This window comes from Lepidochelys kempii, chromosome 28 (assembly GCF_965140265.1).
Source record: "Lepidochelys kempii isolate rLepKem1 chromosome 28, rLepKem1.hap2, whole genome shotgun sequence".
NCBI classification, from domain to species: Eukaryota; Metazoa; Chordata; order Testudines; family Cheloniidae; genus Lepidochelys; species Lepidochelys kempii.
In genome coordinates this window covers 3,975,319-3,987,695 of record NC_133283.1, presented here as the reverse complement: position 1 = coordinate 3,987,695, position 12,377 = coordinate 3,975,319, and the positions used below count along the sequence as shown (strand labels likewise).

The 12,377-nt window shown below is 45.7% G+C and overlaps 1 protein-coding gene across 4 annotated transcripts in view; it reads right to left on the bottom strand.

The window, feature by feature from the left end:
* The window catches only part of LOC140904199 (uncharacterized), a 302,914-nt gene that overhangs the window by 272,966 nt on the left and 17,571 nt on the right, over positions 1-12,377 (bottom strand). The window contains exons 2-3 of one of the 4 annotated variants that reach the window (XM_073326567.1): positions 10,732-10,924; positions 5,331-5,678 (exon numbers count right to left, since the gene is read on the bottom strand). In XM_073326567.1, coding sequence (XP_073182668.1) covers positions 5,331-5,667 — 337 coding nt within the window. In that variant the 5' untranslated portion in view covers positions 5,668-5,678; positions 10,732-10,924. The remainder of the gene's footprint in view (positions 1-5,330; positions 5,679-10,731; positions 10,925-12,377) is intronic. The other 3 variants (XM_073326568.1, XM_073326560.1, XM_073326561.1) reach the window with 3 other exon arrangements.

The window sequence follows — 12,377 nt, the reverse complement described above, 5'->3', positions numbered from 1 at the left end:
GCACGACTGGTCATTAGGGATCTCCTTGGTGTATAGATCCAGAGTGTTTTTCTCCACCCTGTTATAAACTGATTAAGTCTTTTGTCTTTATTCACAGAAAGGACAATCTCATTGTTATATTGTCCTTTTCACTTCCACAGGGTTTCAGTGTCTATAGTTAGTCTTTGATAGTTTTCCACAGGGTTTTCTGGGTTGGTGCAAAGGTTGACAATTGCACAATACATTGCATGACTGGCTACTGATTAGGAGTAAGAATAATTTACAAGCTTTCAGTAGAGATCTCACTGCTATGCTTCCTGGATAAATATAATAAAATCAGTGTATTAGGTGTGGCGAGTTTGTCAGGCCTGAGACAGGAGTTGCTTTTGAATAACCATGACCCCTTTGCCAATTGGCACCAATGAGCTTTTGTCACACATGCACTGAGCTATACAGTCACACCCTGGTATAACAGAAAGAAGGAACACTAAGCTACTAAAATGACAATGACTGGAACTCTCCATTTCTCTCAGTCTTTGGATGGATGGGTACTAAGAGCTGTAGCTACAGCTGAGAAACCAGGCGATTGGCTCAGCCCTCCATATCAGGAGCTTTCTCACATACAGGAAGAAGGGTCAAAATTGTAATTGATGTCATGACTTGCTTCCCATAGGGCTGACTAAACTGACTAAGGCTATGTCTACACTTCAAACACTAGAAGTATTCTTCTGACAACTTAACACTGTCTACACTGGGGCTCAGGTCACATTAACTACTTCTCTCAGTGGAGTGGATTTTTCACACCCCTGAGAGTTGTGGCTATGTCCACATAGCTTTTCAGAGTAGATCATCCTTTAGATGGCTTTTTGATATGAAAGCCAATGGACTTCAACCTTTTCCTTGATATTGATGGTGGTGATTGCAGCTTTCCTAGCTGCTGGACACATCCTGACATTGTCATGCATCTCTTTTCCAAATTAGAGACGTGGGGAAGTCAGTGACCCTTACAGTCTAAGTGGGTAAAAGGTTATACATCTTGTCCCCTCGAGTAGTTTTCCTTTTAATAAAAATGGACTTTGAAGCTTAGCAAAATAAGTTCTATTGAAATACAAAAAATTAAAATCTATACTGGGCCAATATTCTCTCATATACACTTTCTCACACACATTCTCCGACCCCAACCTTTGGAGTGAGGTTTTCTACCAGAACTCCTTACGCTATTGTATTGCTCAGGGGTGTGAAAAATCCACACTGCTGAGCAGCGTAGTTACACAGCTCTAACCCCCCGTGTAGATGGCGCTACGTCAGCGGGAGAGCTTCTCCTGCCAACACAGCCACCGCCGCTTGCGGGGCCTGGACTAATCAAGTCCGACGGGAGATCTCTCTCTCCTTGGCAGAGAGCATCTGTAATAACAATGCTAGACCAGCACAGCTACAAATCGGTGCAGCTGGGCCAACATCAGCTTTATTGTGTAGCCGTCGCGTCAGACACAAAACCAGAGAATCAGGACTCAGCATGCGAGTATCCGGAAGTCTGAAATTGGAGCCTGAAACATTCGTTGCCTCATTGGTTTCCATCATTTCTACAGCCTGAAAGTCCATGTTACCCACTCAGGCAGCCAGTTTGGGATCCACGGGGAAGGAATGTCCTATGAAGCACTCACTCTTTGGATCCAAACAATGAAGGATGATTGTTCTCAGTCTAACTCTGGTATCCTCTGGAACTGTAATCAGCGACACCGCACTAGGAAGTGGAGTGGTACAAACAATTTTCCTTGGGTCATTGGTCACCATAGTTTCCTTTACTGGGGTGGAAACGAAGAACTGGGTGTGGACTCTTTCAACCCCAGTTCTTCCCAAATCCTTGGCACTGGTTAGGGTAAATTTACAGTTCTCTTGTCAAGGTTCCTTCCCCACTCTGAACTCTAGGGTATAGATGTGGGGACCTCCATGAAAGACCCCCTAATCTTATGCTTACCAGCTTAGATTAAAAACTTCCCCAAGGTACAAACTTTGCCTTGTCCTTGAGTATGCTGCCACCACCTAGCGTTTTAAACAAAGAACAGGGAAAGAGACCACTTGGAGACGTCTTCCGCCAAAATATTCCCTCCCGTAAGTCCTACACCCCCTTTCCTCGTGAAGGCTTGATGATAATCCTCACCAGTTGGTACAGGTGAACACAGACCCAAACCCTTGGATCTTAAGAAAAATGAAAAATCAATCAGGTTCTTAAAAGAAGAATTTTAATTTTAAAAAAAGGTAAAAGAATCACCTCTGTAAAATCAGGATTACAGGGTAATCAGATTCAAAACAGAGAATCCCTCTAGGCAAAACCTTATGTTACAAAAACACACAAAACCAGGAATATACATTCCCTCCAGCACAGCTTATTTTACAAGCCATTAAACGAAAGAAAATCTAACGCACGTTCCAGCTAGATTCCTGATCTGTACCTGGCAAAAGCATCACACAGACAGACCAAACCCTTAGTTCCCCCCCGCCCCACTGCAGATTTGAAAGTATCTTGTCCCCTCATCGGTCATTTTGGGTCAGGTTGCCAGCAAGGTTACCTTAGCTTCTTAACCCTTTACAGGTGAAAGGGTTTTGCCTCTGGCCAGGAGGGATTTTATAGCACTGTATACAGAAAGGTGGTTACCCTTCCCTTTATATTTATGACATCTCTGAAGTAGAATCCCTTACAAAACCACTCAAAATCTCAACAGTGTTAGTGAGAAATGGCTTCCCAAAACATGCCCAGCTTTTTTTTAATTTGGTGGATACAGGCCTGAATCAGAATCTCTGTTACCAGAGCTGGAGTTTCTATTCAGAAATAGCTATTTTTCTGCAGCTATTAGATTTCCAAAACTGATTTAATTTTATACACATTTTTAGCATCCACAAAGGATAAATTCAACAAAAACCCCACTTCTATTTCCTCAACTTCAGTGTCATGAAGGGCAGCATCTTCCATAATACAGGATTAGCTAAGAGAGATCTTCTGATGGGCCTGGGTTACACATGCTTTGGGAATAAAATACATGGGCATTTTGCCTAGTTCAAAATCACTTACCATGAAATTCTCTTCCCAGATCATCAGAGACAATATTGACTTCAACAATTGAACTACACTGTGATCACATGCACTTCCTCCAATTAGTTGGGGTTCTGCTGTTGTTCACCATTTCCAAGTAGAGGTTTTAAATCGCTGCTGTTTCTCTGTTAGCATGTCCAGTAAATTGGCGAGTTCTCCCCTGTTAACAGAACTGCACTCGAACTTTCTCCATGTCATCATGGAGGGGCGGGGAAAAAGCAAAGCTGAAGTGAGAAACTATGACTTTAGCAAATGGTCATTTGTCTTAAATTCTCCAATAAATCTGAGCTATATCCTATCAAACTGAATATCCAATTGGTTGACCAAACAGCCTTCAGGAAAAATAGAAATGCACATCACAGAGAGATAGAATACATGACAATGAAAGTGTCAAGTGAAATTCTGGAGCAGGTTACGTCTGATTATTCAGAATCAGGACAAGAGATTCTCCCATCACATTCTCCTCTGATCCATTCAAACATACTTCACTCAGCATTGTCTCAATAGTCAGTTGTGTTATTTACAACATTTTTAGTATCCTAGCATCCAAATAATGGGGGACAAAACAGCCACCTTGCCAGAAGTGGCTTTACCAATAGATGGAACCTGGGATTTAAACTCCAAATGATCACACTGTGTTTGGGATCCATTTGAATTCCCCTTCCAGGTCTTTGACATTCATCTCCAGTCATAGTGACTCTGATATAGGATTAAAGAAGCCAAAGCATCATCTCCAAGCACAGACAGATGAGAACTCTTCCTCACATGACACTTTGAGAAGTGGAGGGATAGCATGTGATGAAGATAAACTCTGCATGGCTCAGACAAAAGGTAACAGTTCTGCAGTGATGGGGAAGTAGGGAATCTCTGAGTCTCCCCATCTCCTTCCAGTGTCACAGAGGCTGAAAGGACACTTTTTCCTGCCCCTGCTCCTCTTCATTTAAATATCATTTGAAAAGTTCCCAATATAACTGCTCTTCAGCACAACCCAGAACAACGCGAGAACAACTGGCAATGATACAAACTGTATCATGGGTGACTAACAATAACTTTGCAACAGGAGGAATGGTGTAAATGTGACGCTCCCTGGCTCCTGGTAGGAAGGGGACACTTGAATTACTCATGGGACAATGGAGTTGATAGGAAGGACAAATGGGTCAACTTCAAAACAGGGTGAACATCAAAAGGCAAAAATGGGCCACTCATCTGGACAAGCTAAGGGATAATGTTACTGCAAACAGTTCAAACAGCTTTAAAAGTTACTATGTGGGAATCAGGAAAAGTATTAAAAAAAAAAAGTATGCATAGCCCTAGAGGTTTTTATGGTGTTGATCTCCCTTGCAGATTCTCTGATGCCTAACATGGGCTGAGTGCCAAGAGAAGGTATTCCCACACTTATGGCATTCATAAGGCCTCTCCCCTGTGTGGATTCTCTGATGCTGAAAAAGGTCTGAAGTGCAAGTGAAACTTTTCCCACACTCACTGCATTTATAGGGCCTCTCTCCTGTGTGGATTGTCTGATGCCTAATAAGGTTCGAGCTGCGATTGAAGGTTTTCCGACATTCAGTGCATTCATAGGGTCTCACACCAGTGTGGATATTCTGATGTTCAGAAAGGGCTGATCTGTGAGTGAAGTTTTTCCCACACTCATTGCATTCATAGGGCCTCTCCCCTGTGTGGATTCTCTGATGCCTAATAAGGGTCGAGATGCGACTGAAGGTTTTCCCACACTCAGTGCATTCATAGGGCCTCACACCGGTGTGGATTTTCTGATGTTCAGAAAGGGCTGAACTCCTAGGGAAGCTTTCTTCACACTCACTGCATTTATAGGGCCTCTCGCCGGTGTGGATTCTCTGATGTTCAGAAAGGGCTGAGCTGGTAGTGAAGCTTTTCCCACACTCACCGCATTCATAGGGCCTCTCCCCGGTGTGGATTCTCTGATGTTGAAAAAGGTCTGAAGTGCAAGTGAAGCTTTTCCCACACTCCCTGCACTCATAGGGTCTCTCTCCTGTGTGGATTCTCTGATGCCTAAGAAGGTGTGAACTGTGATTGAAGGTTTTCCCACACTCACTGCATTTATATGGCCTCTCTCCTGTATGGATTCTCTGATGGGTAATAAGGTGTGAACTGTGATTGAAGGTTTTCCCACACTCCCGGCATTTATATGGCCTCTCCCCAGTGTGGATTCTCTGATGGGTAATAAGGTTTGAGCTGCGTTTGAAGGTTTTCCCACACTCACGGCATTCACAGGGTTTCTTACCTGTGTGGATTCTCTGATGCTTTATAAGGGCTGAGTAGTGACGTAAGGTTTTCCCACACTCAGTGCATGTATTTTTTCTCTTTCCCCTGAGGATTTCCTGCTGTGTTGTGGTTTCCTTGAAGTCCTTCTGAGTTCCTTGACACAAAATTAATTTACCCACTTCCTCCCCTGGCTGGTTTCCCTGCTCTCTTTCTGGTCTGTGCTGAATCTCAGAGGATTTTTCCTGCTCATGACTCCTGGACACATTCCTTTTTGGTCTTTGCGATAGTGCTCTGTCTTTATCCACTTGCTCAACATTTTCCTGCTGAGAATTCTGCTCCTCTTTGTCACATGCCATTGCATCACCTGCTGTGATAGAAACAGAAACCTCAAACAGGGATGGAAAGGGGAAGGTCAAACCAAAACAAGTGCTGGAGAGAGGTCAAATAAAAATCAGGAACTTAACTCCCCCAAATTCTTCCCCCAAATGTAGTAGTAGGATTTTAAGTTTGCATTTTATGTAATTTAGAATGAAGAATAAAGGATAAGAATGTAGCATGTATTAAATGTATTGGTGTATGATCTGATCATATCCTGCCAGTCACCCTTTTTGAACAACAGAAAGGAATGGCCTAACGGGCCAACGGGTAGAGATCCATCAGCCAGAATCTGTATCTGGACTGATTTCAAGGCAGTAACAGACCTTTGAGGGTCACCAATTTGTTGTAGGTTTAGCATTTTAAAATAAGTAACAGAATGCCATGATTGTTTTCTTTTGCATTGGAATTTGATATTCCTGTTCAAAATGTTGTGTGTAAATTAATTCTGTTTTGTGTGAATGAGGAATGTGTGTTTTAAGAGATAAGTATGAAGGCCATCGCTGAACCAGATGTACAAAGGAGGAACCAGAGACAGACGCAAGGGTGCCAGGAGGCTGCCACACGCCCCCAGTGAAATGTCAGAGAAGGGCAGATTGACAACTCTAAAGATGAGACAGTCACTTATCAGTGGGGACAAGATAGCTGTGATCAAAACCAGCATGGGATAACTCCCTGAGGGACTTGATGAAAGAACAAGATAAAGGTTGAGAAGGACAAATAAAAAAAATAAGCACTCAAACAACAATTGATGACAGTATGACGGTGGAAAACTCATTGGTCCCAATGAAGGAAAATCATTATATAAACAGGGTGCCTTGCCATGAAACTTTGGGTTCATCCTGCCAAGACTTCCCTGGAGCATTGTGTAGTGACCAATGGAAATTGGCTCCTCCCTACCAGGGATCAACCTAGCTGGCTGCTGGTAACTATAACATCGACTGGCAGGAGAGTGTTTTTGTGTGTGGTGTGACTGAATGCATATACTAATTGTTGTATCTTCAATAAAGGCAGCATATTGCTTTTTCCCCTGAAAAAGATCCCATGTGCTTCTTATAAGCATAAAATTTTTGGTGGAGAATTGCAAAAGGGTGAAGACATGCACTAGGATTGTTTAACATACTGCTCCATATTGCTAAAAGGTATACCTTACATATAAAGTGATCGATCACTCAGGTGTGCACACCCCCAGTCATAGAAGATCCAGGCAATAGGGGGAGAATTAGCGTCCTAGCTCCAACCTATCTGTTGGGGAAAACTATACAGATAAGACATATATGAACTGTCTAGGTATATACACCCCTGGCATGGGCAGCGAGTCCTATGGGCCCATGGTGCCTGGAAAACAGAAATATTCCTGGCCCAGCTCCAACAACGTTTGGGGCTGGGTCTTCTCCCTTGGCCCAACCTTCCGCCCCCAGGTCCCCCCACGCATCCCTCGGGCCATTTAAAACAGCCTGGGGCCCCCACTCACCACTGGACTGCTTCCCCCCTGCTCACTCCACATGGCTGCCAGACCCTCCCTGCAGCCCCTGGGCAGGGCGGGTCTGTGTCCTGACCCAAGCGCCCCTGCAACCAATGGGAAGCTGCGGGGCAGTGCCTGGGGGTAGCAGCACATGGAGACTCCCGGCCTGCCCTGCCTAGGAGCCCCAGGTAAGTACTGCAGCCCCCCGCCCCGCAGAGCTTGTACCCCGCTTTGGACCCCAAACTCCCTCCCACAGCCTGCACCCCCTCCCAACCTGAACCCAAACTCCGTCCCAGAGCCTGCACCCCCACCCCCTTCCCCCAAACTCCCTCCCAGAGCCTGCACCCCTCACCCCCTCCTACACTCCCACCCCTTGCCCAAGCCCAGAGCCTACACCCAAACTCCGTCCCAGAGCCTGCACCCCCACCCCCTTCCCCCAAACTCCCTCCCAGAGCCTGCACCCCTCACCCCCTCCTACACTCCCACCCCTTGCCCAAGCCCAGAGCCTACACCCGAACTCCGTTTCAGAACCTGCACCCCCTCCCTCTGCACTCCCTCCTGTCCCCAAACTCCCTCCCAGAGCCTTCATCCCCACCCCAGAGCCTGCACCCCTCACCCCCTCCTGCACCCAGCACCCAAACTCCATCCCAGAGCCTGCACCGCAGACCCCCTCCCCCACCCAAACTCCCTTCCAGAGCCCAAACTCTCACCTGTCCTGCACTCCAATCCCCTGCCCCAACCCAGGGCCTGCACCCCAGACCTCCTCCCCCCACCACCCTACCCAAACTCTCTCCCAGAGCCTTAGGCAGGTGGGGGATGGAGTTTGGGGGGGGGGGCAGAGTTGGTGGGGCAGGTTCTGAGCACCACCAAAATTTCTACAAACCTGCCACCTCTGACCCCCAGTCGTAGAAGTGCCGGGCCATAAAGGGGAGAGTTAGAGTCCTCGCTCCTACACGTCTGTCGGGGGAAAACTGCATAGGTGAATATACCCTCAGTCATAGCAGGATCAAGCCCAAAGTGTAGAGGGCTTAGCATTTCCCCCCTCTGCTCTGTCAGCCAGAGTTGTTTTTAGTGGGTATAGACTTTTGTGTTTTGTAAGTCCCAGCATGAGTGTGGGCATGGAAAAGTTATAAAGGTAAAATAAATTCATAAAATAATATGTTGAGGCAGTATTTTCTATGCGAGACCCAACTCTGAAGGATATAGGAGCGTGGACAAATAGTGATAGGACCTGTGTAAGAAATGTTGAAAAGGAAGCAATACAAAGACGATACTTTGTTCAAGAGATTGCTCCTTTTAAACAGATCTTGCTCTGTTAAACCAAACTGTGAAGGATATAGGAGTTTGGGCAGTGTAGTAATGTTTTGTGAATGATATTGTGATGATTTCACAATTTTAAAAGAAATGATTAAGGAAAGGGACCAGGAGGGGTGGGGGCTAGTTGAGGAGCCCACCCTCTGTGCTAAATTGGTAGTAGAATAAAGCCTGTGTCCATGGAAAAGGGATGGTTCAGCGAGGAAAGCAGGGTCAGGCCCAGACAAGCAGGTAGGCAACAAATAAAAAAGTTGGAAAACAGGTTGGAAGCCCTGAGGGCATAGTGGCAAAAAAGAAAAAAAAGTAAGTCTAGGCCATGGGGAATTCAGATCCCTGGAACAATACTTGGAATGGTGAAATCCGAGTTGATGAAGGTATCATTTTGGGAGATAAGCGAGTGATTAAAAAAGAGTGAGAAGTTAACTCTGCAGAGACTGGAGGGAATTAAGCAGTTGAACGTTGTAAAAATGTTAAAAAGGAAAAGTGTTATAGAAAGAGAATTCTTGGTTTCTTTGCAGCCATTCTGAAGAGAAAATGGGCCCTTTTCCAAAGGAATGTCTGTAAATAAGCCAGGCAAAGAGACAATCTGATTTAAATCGTTTGACTATGAACAATTTAGTCTATTTCGCTAAAAGACCATAAGGAGTTTCTATTGGAACTTAACTGCCCCCAAATGTATACAGATGTATTCTATGTACAGCTGTGTGAAAACGTATATTGTGTCAATAGGTGGAGTGTTTAGGACCTAAAGCAACACTCCCGGTTTGTAAAACTCTTTGTTTTGTGATATTTGTGATTTTAAGTGAGTCTTAAGTGCAGTGGCTAAGGACAGTCAGGAGGAGGTCACAGTTTTGTTACTTTCTGTTTGCTTATTTCGGGAAAGGGAAGTAAGAACAGGAAAGCAGGAAAATGAGTGAAAGCAGAGAAGTGATTGTGAAGTTGGAGCTTTTCAGGCTTCAGTCTGCAGAAAAGGAGAGGGAGCACCGGAGATTATTGCAAGAACTGGAGGTGAGAGAGAGAGAGAGAGAGAGAGAGAGAGAGAGAGAGAGAGAGAGCGCGCGCGCGCAAAAACACCAGCTGGACCTGCTAGAGAAGCAGAACCAGAACCCCCCGACCCCAACATGTCCCATCACTCCAAAAATCCACAAATGGGAACACTCATGTCCTGCATACAGTGAGACCAATGATACTGCAGAATATCTGACTACCTTGAAAGGCTGTGTGTAATACATGAAATCCCTGATAGAGTTCCTACCCTGATTACAAAATTAACTGGTAAAGCTTGAAATGTATTCAGTGGAATGCCTATTGAAGCTGCTTTAGGCTATTGCAAATTTAAAGATACTGTTTTGCAAAGTTTTCAGATTACCCCCTGAAACATATAGAGTTAAATTTAGGACTCTTAAGAGGGATATTGGTATGAGTAATGGGGAGTATGTAAACAGATCTGTTGGGAAAATGGGTGAGGGGTAGAGAGGTGGCAAGTTTTGAGGGAATGTTGGATCTTGTTGCTCAAAAGCATTTCCTATGCACATGTAAAGCTGATGTAAAGCAGTGTCTGTGGGACAAAGATGTTGAGTCTGTGGAGGAGATGGCTTTTTTAATCTCATGCCTTTTAACAGAATCAGGCATCTATTGAGGGTAGGCCACAGAAAGAGGGGTTTAAAACTGGTGGGAAGGGAGGATCTCATTTTGCCCCTGGGAAAAGAGAAGGGGGTTGGGAGCCTAAACACTCTCTTACCCAAAAAATTCCTCTAACCCCCACTCCAAATCGCTGGTAAAAACAGAAGAACCCAAAAGGCGCTGTCAGTGTAATTCCACTGATCACCTGAGGAATAAAATACCCTGTGCTAGGAGGAAGCAGGCAACCAATAGCTCATGTTAGTTCCATTGTCCTCAGCACAGAAAGCCCCCAATCAATTGAAGCCTATCATATTGGCTCTGTGAGGTTACCCTCTGCAGAACCAGATATGGATCACGTTATGGCTGTCCAAATTGATGGCAGGGAATACTTGAGGCAGAGGGATACAGGGGCTCAGATCTCTCTGGTTAAGCAGAGTGTGGTCCCAAAGGCCAGTATGTTGCCTGGCCAAATGACAGAGATTGTGGGGGTGGGTGAAAGCAAATTCCTCATACCACTAGCTAAAATCCATGTGGTTTGGGAAAGTTTGGAAAGTGTTTTGACTGGGGGGGTAATGGAACACCTTCTATTCGACCTGCTCCCTGGTAATGATTTTTTCCACGTAGCTCAGGTTAAAGTATTTACCTGCAGCAGGAGGGAGTGTTATGCTGGGATCCCGGAGGGAAAGGGTAAGGTCTCAGGAATTGCTGAGAGTGTCTCCTTGATTCTTCTGCAGCTGGGGGAAGCCACATGCTTCCAGGTGAGAGGGTGGATGAGACCAACTCCTGCACTGCAGCTGGAAGTAACACCACATCAGGAAGGGATGGGGGTGTAATGCCTGCCAGGGAAAGATCTGTCCAGGTTATTAGCTGCCACAAGGTCACAGCTGAAGCAGAGGAAAAAAACCACACTCTAGGGAGCATATAGCAATGTGTCCCAGAGAAGATCCCAGAGAAGGGGCAGGGGGATCTCAGAAACCACTCAGGTGGTGAGGATTCCTGTGACTCTGTAACACAGGGAAGCAGGGTGCTTCCAAGTATGGGAAAGGCTGAGACTAGCTCCTTACCAGCAGAAGGCAACATGCCCTCAGGGACAGGGGCAGGAGAGATGTCATCTGTAATTAAGGAAACTGTCCCAGTTGTTAGCTGGCAGAGTATTGCAGATGAAGAGATGGATTCCTTCTTACAGAGCACAGAGAAATGTGTTTTATGAGGAGGCCCAGAGGAGGAAACGGGGGAAGGAATAGTGGGGGTACAGGAATGTCTCCTCACTAGTCACTTGAGGCAGGAGGCCCAGGAGACTAGGAGGATGGCTGGGTCAGCATCAGTGCACCCAGGCACTCAGCCTGTGACCCAGGTTTTGAGAAGGAACTGTGTAACTGACCTCCCAGAGGGGAGCAGTCACACAGCTGACTTCTCAGGAACAGAGACGGGGTGGCGGAGGGTACCCCAATCCAGGTCCCAATTTTTCAGGATGCTATTTCTGATAAGTTTTTGGAAAGTAACTGTGTCTCTTTACATCAAGATGCAACTCCAATGCCTGTCACAGCAGATGAGTTGAGACCAGGAAATTGCCAGGTGGTAGTTTGCCAGAATACAAATGACCCAACTGACAGAGAAGGGGGTGTTTTCCCCCAGACTTGTGAGACACAGAGAGGCGTTATGGAAGAGCTGCTGGGAAAAGGTGAATCTGATCAAAGGGTAAAAACACCTAACCCAGAGAGCACAGATCACAGCCCTCTAGGGGGCAGGGAAGGACACAGTGCTCAGAGGGGAGCTGGATTTTTCTGCATATGTACAGTCATGGGGTTGGGAGACCACTCCCCAAAGGTCCAGCCAATGTGCAGGATCCCCCTGAACACCTATCTTGCCAGATCCTGAGGCACCAAAATTCCAGAAACATGATTAAATTAAGAGCTCACACAGAAGGAACACTGGAGGGAAGGAAAAGCCAGTGACTAATTACATGGGAAATGAATAAACTAACCTCAAACTAGAATATCTGAACAGAGGGCGTGGTATCATAAAGATACTTGTAAACACCCAAAAACTTTGGTATTAATGTTAAGTTTTGGGGCTAAGAATTTTGACACAGATGATAAACCTTATGGTAATGCTACTTTTCAATTAATACCTGTAAACAGTGTGACAAAGTTCCTGCTCTCCCTTGGTGGGTCTTGCACTTATTGGCAGATTTGCTCGCCTTGGAGCTTCACGGCAGCCCTCAGCTTGGCCGTTTTTCTGAACCCACAGTCCAGGTCGACGACTCCTGTGTTTGACCAGGAGTTGGGA